We start from the raw sequence: 14332 nt of genomic DNA, 5'->3' as shown, positions 1-14332 counted from the left end.
AATCCAAATTGAACTTCCCGGGAAAATTTTGCAGTTTGAAGAAATTACTATTTGCTGAAAATGTTGGATTATATACTAACCATAAGTTGAGGAGGATGTTAATTGACATACATCTTATATACATCTTGCTTCATATGCCATATATAATTCCAGAGTGATGTAGGCAATAAATTTTAAGAATTTAAAATTCATTATCAAAAGAAGATGTGAACGATTAATTATCATTGTTGATTCTTGGTATAAAATCATTTAGTATTCGAATTTAATAAATTTAAAAGCATTGAAATTGAAATGCCGCTTGGACAAATAAGAAAAAGCATATTTATGTTAAACATTACCATTGACTGTTAGATATATACTTTTATCAATTTTCGATAACTTATGTTAGTTGCCGTAATTGTTTCTAGAAGTTTTACTTCTAAACTTAAACTATACGTTTAAAGAACTTATTGGATATTTTAAAATAAAAAAAATTCAAGTGTTATCGTCTGTTTTTATTTTTTAAATATTTAGTAAAAATGTCATGACAGCGCATGTTTTAAAAGTTTTCATGAATGAAATTTCATATTTTCGATACTATGCCAGAGCCAGGTAACGATGGAAAGATTTGATTTTTTATGAACCACCCCTTGAGAATTTGCCAACAGCAGAAGAAAAAAACGATTCAAATCGGTGCTCTCGAGCTATTAGTAAACATACTACCGTCATGTGGGGCTACTTTGTGCAGGATTTCGCAGTTTTTGAACTTTGACATGTTAAAAAACTATGTAAATTCAATCTTTGGTAAAATTTTACTCGTCTGAGTCCATAACTGGACTCAGACGAGTAAATCTGATCAATATTGGCATTATTTGTATGTAATATTTACAAACAATAAGTCAAAACACACCCTGCACAAAGTAGCCCCAAATGACGGTACATTCAGACAGATTTTAACTTTCACATCTATGGAGAAAAAAGAAACAAAGTCCCTTCAAAAGTTTTCAAACTATCTATAGTGCCCCAAACTTTGATCGCAAGGCTTTCGGGTATGGTTTACCAAATCTTACGGAAGAAATTATTACTATAACAATAATGTTTTTCATGTGAACTGAAGCAGAAGAACGTCAATTAATTTTATGAATAATATTAACTTTTTATCAATCATAGTGTTTATTTTTTCATTCCTTTAGTAATTTTTTTATCAATCATTCTACAATTTTAAATAAGTTCTATTACTTTTTATTTTATGAAAACTATTGATGTATATTATTTTAATTACATTATAATTGCAAACATTATTTATAACTATTTATTTTAGCGATCTTAATATTTCAGAAAAATATTTATTTGAGCCTAAACATAACTCCGTCAATTTGGAGACATGTCAAATAACATTTCTGGCAATGCTACCATTGCTTATTTTAAAAATGGAATTATTATTAATTTTACCAATCATATTATCATTAAATATTTCTTGCTTGATCCAATATACGCAGTTGCGATGACGTCTGCTGTCAACAAGTAGCCCAACAAAATGACGAGATATGATAAAAGCATGGCTTAAGAATAAGTTTCATAGAGTTAGTAGATTATAATAAAGTTCGAAACTATAGGGCAATTTTTGAGGTAGTCACAATCCATATGAATTCGATGGCGCATAAAGCAATCAGCTGAATCAATATCTTCTATCAGATGTAAACGATTATCACTAAGTCTAGCAAATCCTGTTATTATTTATTCAAGCAATTTTAGTGTTACTTATTGTATTTATCACATATTTTTAACAACATTTTTATTTAGTGCATCAATCGGTATTTTTTGTTTTATCAATTCTATTATTATTTTATCAATTGTATTATTATTTTATTCCTCAATAGCATAATATTTTAATCAATTCCATTATTATTTATTTTATCAATAGTATTAGTATTTGTTTCATAAATTGTCCTATTATTTACGTTATCAATTCCACTAGTATTTATTTCATCAATTCTATTCTTATTTATAGTATCAATCCTATTTAACAATTTTATTAAAATTTAATTCAACCATCATAACATTATTGACTTCAACAATCATATTGTTAATTACTATTTATTTTATAATTCGACATCATCAATTTAATTACTGTTTATTATTTAGATATTTTATTGTTTGATTATTATTTCAATGTCTGTTGTTGCCAACATTTGCATTAATTTTCATTTTTGCAGACCATTGTTGTGGTATTTAGAGAGAAAAAAGGAAACCGACAATGTTTCAATACATAATATTTTTGACTCTTGCAATTTTCTGTTTTCTGATAACTACTGACTCTATAAAGATTTTTCCAATATCAGGACATACCCCTCCAACGGTGAATGATCCCGTAAGTACCATTTACCATTACCATTAATTTTTCTCTTAACTTGCTGATTTTTATAACTTTAACTTCTGTTGTTGCACACGTATTAATGACTTTTTGTATAATTTTTTTTCATTGCAAGTATTATCATTGCCAGTATTATAATTTCCAGTTTTATCATTGCCCAAGAAGCGATAACTGTTTCTATTTACATGCAACTTCTGATAGGCTTGCTTTTTAGTAGATGAAGTAGCATAAGCATCGGGTAACTAACCCTGTTTCTCTGCTTTGTTTATATCCTTCCAGATTCGATTAGGAGCTCTTTTTCTATACATTTGAAATCATAAAATCCTTATCTCCTAGTCAATAAAACAGAGTTTTCCAACTGGCGGCCTGGGGGCCGCATCCAGCCCGCGAAGCTTTTTTGTGTGGCCCGCGAACTAAAATATATTAGTTGTCATTTTCTTGTGGACAATTTTCGTAAGAAATCTACATGTGTTTTAAATACTTTTTTCGTTAATAAAAACCAATTTCCTCGTTTCTGTGAACAGTCTAAAGAAATTTATTTTTCTGGTTCTGCCTCCGAGAAAATATTTATTCAAATACAGAAATAATCGTGTATGTTGCTCTTTTTTATTTAATTTTTTTTGTATTTTGTGAATATAACTTAGCATGTGCGTATCAGAAATTTTCTCGAAGAAATTCTCCGATTTTACTTTTTTGAAACCACTCATTTTGGACTAAAATATTTCGCACACATTTGTAAATTTTAAATGTAAATATCTATTCTCTGGTAGTAGCGGCAGACAAACCTCAATTTTCTCATTGAATATTTTGTGTGGTACTATGTAAATTTCAATATCAACCTTTTTATAGTTTTATATCTTAACAATTGGATATATGTTGCACATTAATTGTTTAACACATTGGTGCACATTAAAGTTATTGTAGCCCGAATTTTTATTTATTTAATATTTTAGAAAATATTATTAGTAACAATTAAGTATTTTTAAAAATCTACTTCTCATTTTAATTTGTAATTCAATACTTTTGTTTTCTACAACTTGGTAACAGTAGGACAGTAATATTTAATATTCCTTCAAACATAAAAGAGTCCTACGATAAATTTTGATGAAGTTGCTGCCCGATATTTTATTTGTGTTTTTAATTGTGGCCCTCATCTTCATGCAAGTTGGAAACCCCTGCTATAAAATATTTGAACTAAATTATCATAATTTGCTGGCAATCTTCTAATTAATTAGAAAACATGTGAGCTTTTCAGGCATTTTAAAATCTGTATCATTGATTTGTTTCTTTTTCTCAATGACTAATTTGCAAACTATTCTCGTCCTCTGTGTCGATTATCAGCGATTGGAACTGCTTGTCAATTCCTTGAAATATAGCAGAATAACTCCGAGTTTTTCACATTTCCTCAGAGCGTGTGTTGCATCAGTTGATAATGGCTTCTTCGTGCCACCAAAAATTCCCAGAAAACTTTATTGATGAGTAGCACCTTCATATTTATTTCACAGCTGTTGTAATTGAAAATATTTAGCTTTGGAAATTTTAATATGGAACTGCTAACGTTTTCGCCCATCCTAAATCTTTCTAAACGACCCAGTGGTGATGTAATAAACTTGCTTCTAATAAAGATAACAAAAGCTTAACCAAGCAGGACCCATAACCTTGCTGGAATGGTAGAGTGCGTAATGGAAAATGCTAAATCAGGAGATTTATAATCCCTCAAATCCAAAAATATCAGGAAACCGTCAAAAAAAAAGTACGCTTATTCAGAGAAAGTACTATTTTGTGTTTTATTTCGTAATTTGAAATATCCTCCGTACTAATTAATTAGCATATTTGAGGTCACCTACTCAAACCATTAAAATTCAGTCCTAAAACTGCAAGATCCGATCATTAGATCAAAAGTTATTCAGAGTGATCAGTTTTGTTTTGCCCACCCTCAATATATTTTTATGTACTGAATATACTTTCACTGTTATAAATAAAAATAATTTTTTTAAAATTAATTTCAGATTCGATATATATACATTCCTACCAGCTTACTTCCAACTCACTAATGAAGATGAAAAGAAGGGGAGGATGAAGTAAATGCCTATTATTACTGCAGAAAGTTCCGACCTATTATTACTGCAGCAAGTTTCTACCTATTATTACTACTACAGTTTAAACTTTCTATTTATTAAGTGATGATATCGTAATATTATATATTTTCAGACTTAATAAAATGCTAAATTTGTTTGTGTTCGTTGGGTGACAGTGTGTTGAGTTGCTGACAACGAAAAACTATCAAATATACCAACATAGTATAACACCATTCACATATGTGAACATTCCATCCCATTTTAAAATTTTTCTGTAGAATTATTATGGGCGATATTTTAAATTTTCATCAGGTTAACATGCTTATTTTGTGAATATTTTTTGATGCAATCATGCTAATAATTTAGCACAATTGCACAATTAAAGAACTGAAAAACTTTAAGACCAAGTGAATGATTATTTGCATTGAAAAGTAAAAATTAGTTTTTACATCTACGTGACGCATTTAATTGCTAATTAAAATAAGTTTTTGATTTCCAATCAACTTTATTTAGCTTGTTCAAGCTTGATGAAAATATTTTTATTATTTTTTAAATATTTATTTATTTTTTTTACGCTTTATATTTTCATCCTGAACTTAAGTTTTAACTTAATGCACCTAAAATACTTAACATCACTGCTGAAGCCTAAACTCTTACCTTTATAAAATTTTATAAAATGGCGTTTCATTTATAAATTTTATGATATCTTTACTTAAAGGATAATAATATAATCTTTAAGAATTAAAAAATAAGCTAAAAAATAATTAATAATATTGAAGGTTGTTTTAAAGTACAATTAATTTAAAAATCACGAATTTTAAAAATGATTTGAACGAATAAGAATAAGCATATTTATATCCTTTAATTCCTTTAACTTATTTTTGTTTACGTATTTCTTTCCATCTCGCGTTTTTACTTTATTTTTTTAGCACATTAACAGTAAGCATAGTGTACACTATGATAAATGGAAGGAGAAATTAGTAAATCAAACTTTTCATTTGTATTTACTCGCAATTTTTGTCCATCTTTGTATCGGAACGCTGTCGTGAATATCTTAAAATTCTGGAACCAACTGTGATAGGGTCCTGAAATTTGGACACTAAGGACGGTTTTAGCTCCCATCCTAAAATTTGTTTAAAAAATTTCAGTTAGTCGCATCAGGAGAGTAGTTTGTAAAATGAATTTTTCTGATTTATTTTTGTTATCAATTAAACAATAGACAATTTGTTCTCTAATATTTAAATATTTTCACAACCGCAATGATCAACGTAGATAGTGTGGCTATGTCACCGAATTAGTATTCTTAAAATTATTTGAAATCAAGTGCTTATTTTGTTTATAGTTCTCTATTTTTCAAATTTATTTTTCTGACGATAAATAATTGGAAATCAACGGATAAATAAATAAAGAAAAAAATATGTACAAAAAACCATAGTTAATAGACAAAAGATACTAACTTGTTGCGAGAAACCGTAAAAGAACGCCCTAGTGGTATAATGCGTAGTTTTTTATGGTAGTATATAGATATACTATAATATATCTGACCACAAATTTAAAAATTATATATTAATATTAGGAAAAGATATGATGCTTAATATATATTCAGAACATGAGCAAAATGTTTGTAATTTCCTAGACTTTTATAGTATAAATATATTTTCCTGCGTCATTCTTATCATTATCACCATAGTGTATGCTATCAATAATTTTAACATATGTCATTCAAAAGAGATAAATAAAATTGACTTAAAAATTTATTAACAGTTAATTATACATGAAGTATATTAGATTTAAAACACTTGAAATTATTGCAAACTTCAATGTATGTTTATATAATTTCTTCCACTTTCATCTTTTGGGCAGTAAGGTTTTGGACAACAATCCGGGAAATGACCCGGTCCTCCTTCCATCATCCTACACGAAGCTTTAACTGAAAATTTCCCACATCTACGATAGAAAACAAACATAATCTTTTAAATGTATGCAAAATTATTATTAATAATTTTAAAACTTATTATAATTCTTAAATGATTATTGGAAAAAGCTTATTTAAGGACAAATAAATTAACGTAAAGGTAAAAGCCACAGTAAAATTGTCAAACAATAGATTCACCATTCCAGTCTCATGTCTGCAGACACCAAATTTAGGATCTTATAGTATTAAACAACACTATTCACTTATATAGGTAGGTTTTAGGAAAATATGAAATTCAATATAATAGTATACAAATTGAGTTAAAGTGTTATAACGTTTTTCCTTTTTAAACTATTTTCCGTGTATATTTGCATTGTATATTAATTTCGTCCAACAATAATTCTTAGAAGTATGATAACCATGTGTACATTTAATTCTAATGCTCATTTTACGTTATGGCCACCCTTTGCATATATTTTTTAAATTCTTGAGTCCCGCAGTGGACTGATCGTTAAGACACGGTTCCCATCAGATCACCGAAGTCAAGCATCACTGGCTACGGTCAGTGTGCGGGTGAGTGACCACTTGGATCAGTCTGCGTAGGGACCGAGGGTATGCGGTATTGATCCTCGTTAAACTGTGCTACCGTAAAGTGCTCGACTTCGCGCGCAGGTCGTCGGGCTACCGAAGCTGGGGTGCCATCCCCTCCGCAGAGGATCAAAATTGTGATGGGATGTCTTCGGATCACCTTCCGGGATGTTTCCCAGACCGTCGCCAATAGCCCATTGTGCAGCTCTAGTGCGACGTAAATTAACAACAATAACAATAACAATTTAAATTCTTGAAAATATTTAAAAACTAGTCAAATTAAGAGTCGCACGAATGCTTTGATGAATAAAATCTAAAACATCTTCGAACTCTGACTAATCATTGTTCTGTTTAAGTTGCGCAAAGGTGAATTTTAAAGAAAAATACCAGTTTATTATTATTGTAGACTTGAATGCATTCGCCTTTCGCTATAAACCTCCTTAAAGCTTATCCTCAGAGATTATTTAGATTAATTAACTCTATCCTTTAAATTATTGAGACATTGGAACAATTCGCTGTGAAAAAAAGGAATTAAAAAGTTATCCCTTAGATTATTTTCATCCCTTCATCACTTTTATTGACCTCAATAATGATTGGTAAAGCTTCAGAATGGTTTTCAAAAACACAGTTTCTTTATTTCTATTTTTACAGGGTTTCAAATTATATGTATTAAGTGCGGCCTTTGCAGGACACCTTGTATTTTTCGACTTCATATACATTTGAGATTATTGCGCCAAAAACATAAATTGAATATCACACAAATAAGAAAACTACGTGTTTATTTTTTTTATCAAATATACGTTTTTGAATCGAATAAGATATTTCCAAATTTTAAAGAGCGTTTTCTCAAAGCAACAGTTTTTTTCCACTCTCACAGTTTCAACTACAGTTTCAGTTTTCATCTAATTTAATTTAAAATTTCACGCCGTTATAGTATTTAATTTATTGTTAAATGTTGAATCCTGTATTTTTAGAGTACTATAAGCTGTTATTTTGTTCAGAAAATTAAATATTATTGAGAACTCTATCTGTCACACAAGAATAAGCGTAGAATCATAAAATTAAGAAAGTGATCCTTTGTGATAAAAAATGAAATTGTCTAAAAATGAAGTTAAACGTCAATTTTAATCAATTTTAAATATAACTTCCTGCAATGTAAAAAATTAAATTGTTATTTAATTTAAACTCCTCCTCAATAAATACAATCCATTAAGCCTTTTTGGCTGAATTTAACCGTTACATAAAAAATTCAGTGAATCCAGTGAAGAAACCCAATGAAATTCGAAAATAAATGATTTGCAACGATATTTGATTAATTCTAACCATAAACGCATTTTAAATTCCAAAACAAAAAAAAGAAAGAGAAAAACAATTTTTTTCAGTTAAATTTAGATTCATTTATTATGTTTGCAATCAATATCATAATTATATCAATACAAGTTAAGCCGTTAAATTTTCAAACAAATGAACCAAAATTGTTGGAGTAAAAATTCCAATATTTTTACATGCGTATACTAAAAGTAAATAATTTATAAATGGCAAAAACTTACGATTTTTCAAATAGTCTTCCATCATAACAGGCAGCAATTTTACAGCCTTTTTTAGGATCACTGTAGCCTGTTCCTCTAATTGGAATTTTTCCATATTCCTCGGTGTTGCAGTATCCTAAACCACGGTTAAAAAACCATAATGGTTAAAAAGACAAAAAGTAATTTTGAAATATTTGGAATTAATTTTAAGAGTTCGGTGCTTCAAAATAAAATTTAGAAATATACTTAAAGAATATGTTTTGTATAAAAATTAAAATTGATTTCATAAAATAGAAGATTATTTTTTACCATACTTGGAAATATTATTAGCAAATCTACCTTGAAATTTTTCTCAATTCATATTTTAACCTTAACTACTTTAAATATTGTAGAAAAAATAATAAAGAAGTGGTCATAAAATTAAAGTTATCAAATGGTTTTTCAACAATAATTATTGTTTAGTAAACTATCATGAAAAGTTTATTATATATGTTATTTGTCTATGGTTTAAATTTTACTATTTGTACCCTTGCAAAAAAAATATTAAAAATGCTTCTATCTTTAGAAAAATTATTAGCAAAGTTACCTTGAAACTTTGCTCAATTTATATTTTAACCTTTACTACATTTAGTATTGTAGAAAAAATACTACAGATGCTGCCAAAGAATTAAAGTTATCAAATTATGGTTCAAAATTTTTATCATTACTTATTAAATTATTATGAAAATTTTATTACTAATATTATCAATTTATGGTTTAAGTTTTACTATTTGCACCCTTGGAATAAGTTATTAAAAATATTCCCTATTTGGAAAGATTATAAGCAAAGCTACCTTAAAACTTTGCTGAATTTATATTTTAACTTTTGCTACTTTAAGTATTGTAGAAAAAATATTAGAGATACTGCCATGAAATTAAAGTTATCAAGTGATGGTTAAACATCTATTATTGCTTATTAAACTATTATGAAAAGTTTATTACTAATATTATCAATTTATGGTTTAAGTTTTACTATTTACATCCTTGGAATAAGTTATTAAAAATATTCCCTATTTGGAAAAATTATAAGCAAAGCTGCCTTAAAACTTTGCTCAATTTATATTTTAACTTTTGCTACTTTAAGTATTGTGGAAAAAATATTAGAGATACTGCCAGGAAATTAAAGTTATCAAGTGATGGTTCAACATCTATTATTGCTTATTAAACTATTATGAAAAGTTTATTAGGAATATTATCAATTTGTGGTTTAAATTTTACTATTTGCATCATTTTTGAATATATTATTATAAGTACTTCTATGAAGATGAGGAACTCTTAATGGATCAAGAATTATCATTACATCATGCAGTTAAGTAAATAAAATGCTGGCGCGAAGCTAAGGACTAAAAGAAAAAAAATGAATAGGTAAAAGACTGTTTTATTAAATTGAAGTAAATAAGCCATGAAAAATTTTGGAACTTTTATGGATATTTTTACAAAAATTTGAAACAATAATGTTATGAGGATTTGAAAAAAATTTTGTTATAATGTTCTTTTGAATTTCTTTTCTTTTTATTTAGAGGATTTTAAAAATTACTTTAATAAAAATTATCAAAGAACGAAGATTTAAAAAAAACTGAATTTAACTAATCTAAACTAATCCAAACTGAACATCTTTCCAAAAATGTTATTTTCACAATTATATTGGCATAATTTTGCCTGAAAAAAATATGATTAATTTTAGGAATGACTCTGCAAAGCAGAGATAATTCATTTTTTTCATTTCAGAGACAAAAATTAAGTAACGGACAATATATGACAAATTTGGCATCCTTTCCTCAGTCTAGATACCTCTGCAATTTGAGTTCAAACTTGAGAAATCAGAATTTGAATTTTGATTCCTCAATGAAAAATATTATTTTCGTATTTTTTGAATTGGTTCCGAAAAATTAAAGAAAGAAGATATAGAACAATCAGATACTATTACACAGATTCGAAATCTTTAATTTAAAAGTTTGAAAATTTTAGTCGAGTTTCAGAATTTCAAAAAATATATGCTTACCATCGGAAGTGTCAATTTTAGTTTCCTTTGCATGAAGCTGTCCTTTCACAATTTCATTTGCCATTCCAATAACATACAACAATAGCAAACTTATGAACATGTTTTTTTAATAAACATGAAGATATACCTACAAAAATAATTAAAATTAAAAATATTTAATTAGTGTTTTGAAATTTTTTTGCTAAAACGATGCATTTATTTTTCAAAATCAAAATAAATATAAATGTTAAAAAATAAAACATAGTTTTTTTAATGAAAAAAAGTTAAAATTTAAAATAATTTCTCAGAAAAATGGCATTCTAAAAAAATGCATTTTTCTTTTTAAATGAAAAAAGTATTTTACTTGCCCATTATTAAAAGAATATAGTGTAAAAAAACTAAAACCGTTAGATGTTAATCACCTGTTATGCAGCATAGAAACCATCTAAACATACCTTTATACAAGAATAATTTTTATTTCACTATTCACTTTGTGTTTCTTATGTTAAACTTAACAGATCAACTTTCTATATACGTGATAATGCTTTTAGTTGCAATTTCGTTCGTGAAAATTCTAGAATAATGGAGTTTAAAAAGAACTGGGAAAACTTTGGCCAAACCAAAAATTTTGGATTAAAAAGGGTTTTTTTTAATTTATCCATTAACTATTCATTGATAAGCCGATTCAGTAATGCACCCCACATTCGTTCATTCGCATCTTATCTTTGCCTGCTGTTTTTTCTGTCTTACTTTTACTAGTTTAGTTGTATTATAAACTTCCTCAAAAAATAACAATATCTAAAAATAATGACGAGTAAAAAAATTAATTAAAGACATACATAAAAATTCAATAAAAAGATTTTTTTTAAATATTTTAAGTAAAAAATGATATGTTATCATATTAAAGGGGAACAGCAAATTTTTAATGTCATTAAATAACATTCTCAAATCTCAAAATAATCTCTCTTTAAACTATCTATTAAAAGAGAAATCTGTAATTAACATTTTTGTTGAACTAAACAAAAAAATCAATACTATCATCTACTGTTAATGTTTATATCTGATTCTAAAAACAAGATTTAAAAAAAATATTAGTGTAATGTTTTTTAAGCTTTCAAATTTTTTTAAAAAACTTTCACGATTCAGAAAAAAAATAGCAAGATATTAAAATCTCATTTTCAAAAGACTTTATAATTATACTGGAATAATATGTAACTTATCAAACTGCAATTATTGAAATATAATATACTAAATATTATATTTACATATAACTAATATTTATATGTATACTTTTAAATGTAAAAGCAACAAAATAATCCAAAAAAATAATTAATATCTCAACTCTATATTCTAAAAACTAACAGAGGAAATGCATAAAAATGAATGCTATGAATCATTTGTTTTTAAAAAGATTAAAAATAAAAACTTCATTGAATTCTAGAACTTTTCCCTCTGATTTAAAAAACTGAAAACTATGATCTTTTAGAAATTCTCAAATTTTTAAGAAAATAAAATGCACTTACCCGAAAATGAGCGATTTTCTCTATATTAACTGAAAAAGAAGTTTTATCTTTTGACTAAAGAGGGCGCTGCCAACAAGAGCTTTCTAAGAATTCGTGAATCATCTGGTTATAAAATGCAATTTTATTGCAAAACAACGTAATTTAATAATTGTGACGCAACATATTACGAAAATGTCTTTGTTGTAATCACAAAGCTCTTCAATTCCAAAAAAAAAATACATTTTATTTTTAATTATCCGAATTTTCCAACTTAATAATTATTATGAATCCTTTATAATTTATAAGTTGCTCCATTTTGACTGTCAAGCAAATTCAAAAGAGTTAAAATACAGGTGTTTAAAAAGGCTGCATTCATCACTAATTTATTTTTGAAGAAATAATTTTTGATGGAAATACAGAATAAAATGAAATATTAAATATGCAATGATACTAATTTAAGCAAATAAAATGTAATTGTTTGAATACGAAAATAAATTTAAATATCAGTTTAACATACAATAACTCTATCTTAAACGATGTATTCAAACAATTTAACTCAACTTATAATATGTAATTATAATTAAATAATAATCAAACATTTGAAAAATTATTTAAAAAAAATTTAAATATTTTTTCTAAATTAAAATGAAATATAGTTATAATCAAAATTAAATTAAATAAACTACAAAATTTAAATAAAACATACTACAATTTAAAATAATGAAAAATATAAAACACATGAATAACGTTATCAAAAATTCAATTTTATTTGAATTCATACTAATTTAAGTAAAATGAAATAACTGTCAATGTAATTTTAGTGAAACTCAATAATTTAAACTCCCAAAAATACCAAGTGAAAATAACCAAGATTTTTTTATCTTGATACTAGCTAAATACCTAACAGGGTGAGAAAAGATACGAACACATGAATACTGCACGGAGTGACAAATAAATAAGGACTGAGCATGCAAAAATTAAAATCATGCATGAATTAAAAGACATACACAATACAATACAATTAACATATAATATATCAATACATATAATATACAATTAACATACAATATTAACATAATAATATATCAATACAATTAACAATAAAGCTAAAAAAATTCTAATTTTTTATGTATTTTTTTCATTTGCTCTCGTTTGTGACTTTACGTTATTAGATTAAGCAAAACACGTTATTTGTAACTCATCCAATTAAAGATTCGGTATCATTTCATATGAAACTGTTGTCAAAATTTACCAAAATCATGCGATTTCCTCAACTACTTATCCCTTTCAGGAGCCGTATAAGGCATCTTTTAACATTACATTAAAACCATACGGTAATGATGCAGTTTTATTATGTACTAATTGTACCGGTAAAGCCAATTAACCAGTAAATACCAGTAAAGTTAACTAAAAGTTAACAAAAGTTAACTAAAGTTAACAAAATTAACTAAACGTAAAAATAGTTAAGAATCATTCGCGTCAATGGTAAAATCTTACTTTTCTCCTAAATGAATTAGAACCATTTCTCCACTAGTTTTGCTTCTTAGTACATAGCTTATAGTTTTATTTTAATTAGTATTTGTTATCACAATTAATTAAGCATCAATGGATTCAATAGTTGAATGGCGATTTTTTATTTTTCTCTAAAGCGAATTAGTACCATTTCTCCGTTATTTTTTCTTTTTGGTACGTAATTTATTTATTTTTTATTCCAATTAGCACCAATTACCAAAATCATCATTAACCTCAAAATATTAAGGTGAGTTTTTGCTTTTTTTTCTGAATTATACGCATTAGTATCGTTTCTCTTTAATTTTGATTTTTAGAACTTAGCTTATTTTTTTGTTTCAGCTAGAAAATAATATCAAAACGAATTAACCGTCATGGGCAATAATAATAGTATGAAGATTTTTAATACGCTTCTCCTAAATGAATTAACATAATTTCTTCATTAATTTTGCTCTTAAGTACGTAGTTTTTTTATTCCAATTTGTAAAATTATCAAGTTAATTTAATTAGTAAATTATCAAAAATTATCAAGCCAAATGGGGGTAAAAAATAGTATAGCAAATTTTTACCTTCTTCTTGAAATAATCAAAACCATTTCCTTATTAATTTTACATATAAGTAGGGGAGAGTGGGGTCAATTGTAACAGGGTACGATTGTAACAGAGCAAAATTTCGAGTGCCGGGTTCTAGATTTCGTTTCTAGGTGGCGCTCAAGGCGTATTTTATAAATCTACATGTACACCCCTGCTGGCAACCATTTTTATGTACTTTTGTAAGAGTTACATCACAAAAGATATTTTCACGCTACGTAAGTACTTTTATGGTATTAGAATATTAT

General features: G+C 26.7%; 1 protein-coding gene and 1 long non-coding RNA gene across 2 annotated transcripts; one reads left to right on the top strand and one right to left on the bottom strand.

Annotated features, from left to right (window-relative positions):
* Positions 1 to 2210: 2210 nt before the first annotated feature.
* Positions 2211 to 4595, top strand: LOC147802172 (uncharacterized). Its single transcript, XR_015429821.1, has 2 exons — positions 2211 to 2350; positions 4363 to 4595. It is a non-coding gene; the product is annotated as an uncharacterized LOC147802172 (long non-coding RNA).
* A 1562-nt stretch (positions 4596 to 6157) lies between these two features.
* On the bottom strand, positions 6158 to 12094 carry LOC107442302 (uncharacterized). The gene is made up of 4 exons (XM_016055831.4): positions 12007 to 12094; positions 10505 to 10631; positions 8485 to 8599; positions 6158 to 6378 (listed from the first exon to the last, which is right to left on the bottom strand). The coding sequence occupies exons 2-4, from the start codon at positions 10602 to 10604 to the stop codon at positions 6249 to 6251; spliced, it is 345 nt and encodes a 114-aa protein (XP_015911317.1). The 5' UTR covers positions 10605 to 10631; positions 12007 to 12094; the 3' UTR covers positions 6158 to 6248.
* Positions 12095 to 14332: the final 2238 nt, after the last annotated feature.

The sequence above is a fragment of the Parasteatoda tepidariorum genome, chromosome 10 (assembly GCF_982258835.1).
Source record: "Parasteatoda tepidariorum strain Cologne lab strain chromosome 10, Ptep-v5.0, whole genome shotgun sequence".
Lineage (NCBI taxonomy): Eukaryota > Metazoa > Arthropoda > Arachnida > Araneae > Theridiidae > Parasteatoda > Parasteatoda tepidariorum.
The sequence above is the reverse complement of the archived record's forward strand: the minus strand, read 5'-3'. Positions and strand labels throughout refer to the sequence as shown.

Bases quoted from the DNA above. Each gene is read 5' to 3' on its own strand.
- LOC107442302 (XM_016055831.4), bottom strand. From the start codon at position 10,604: ATGTTCATAAGTTTGCTATTGTTGTATGTTATTGGAATGGCAAATGAA. The intron at 8,600-10,504 runs GTAAGCATATAT...ACCGTGGTTTAG, and splicing joins TAAAATTGACACTTCCGATG to GATACTGCAACACCGAGGAA. The intron at 6,379-8,484 runs GTAAGTTTTTGC...TTTCTATCGTAG, and splicing joins GGAAGACTATTTGAAAAATC to ATGTGGGAAATTTTCAGTTA.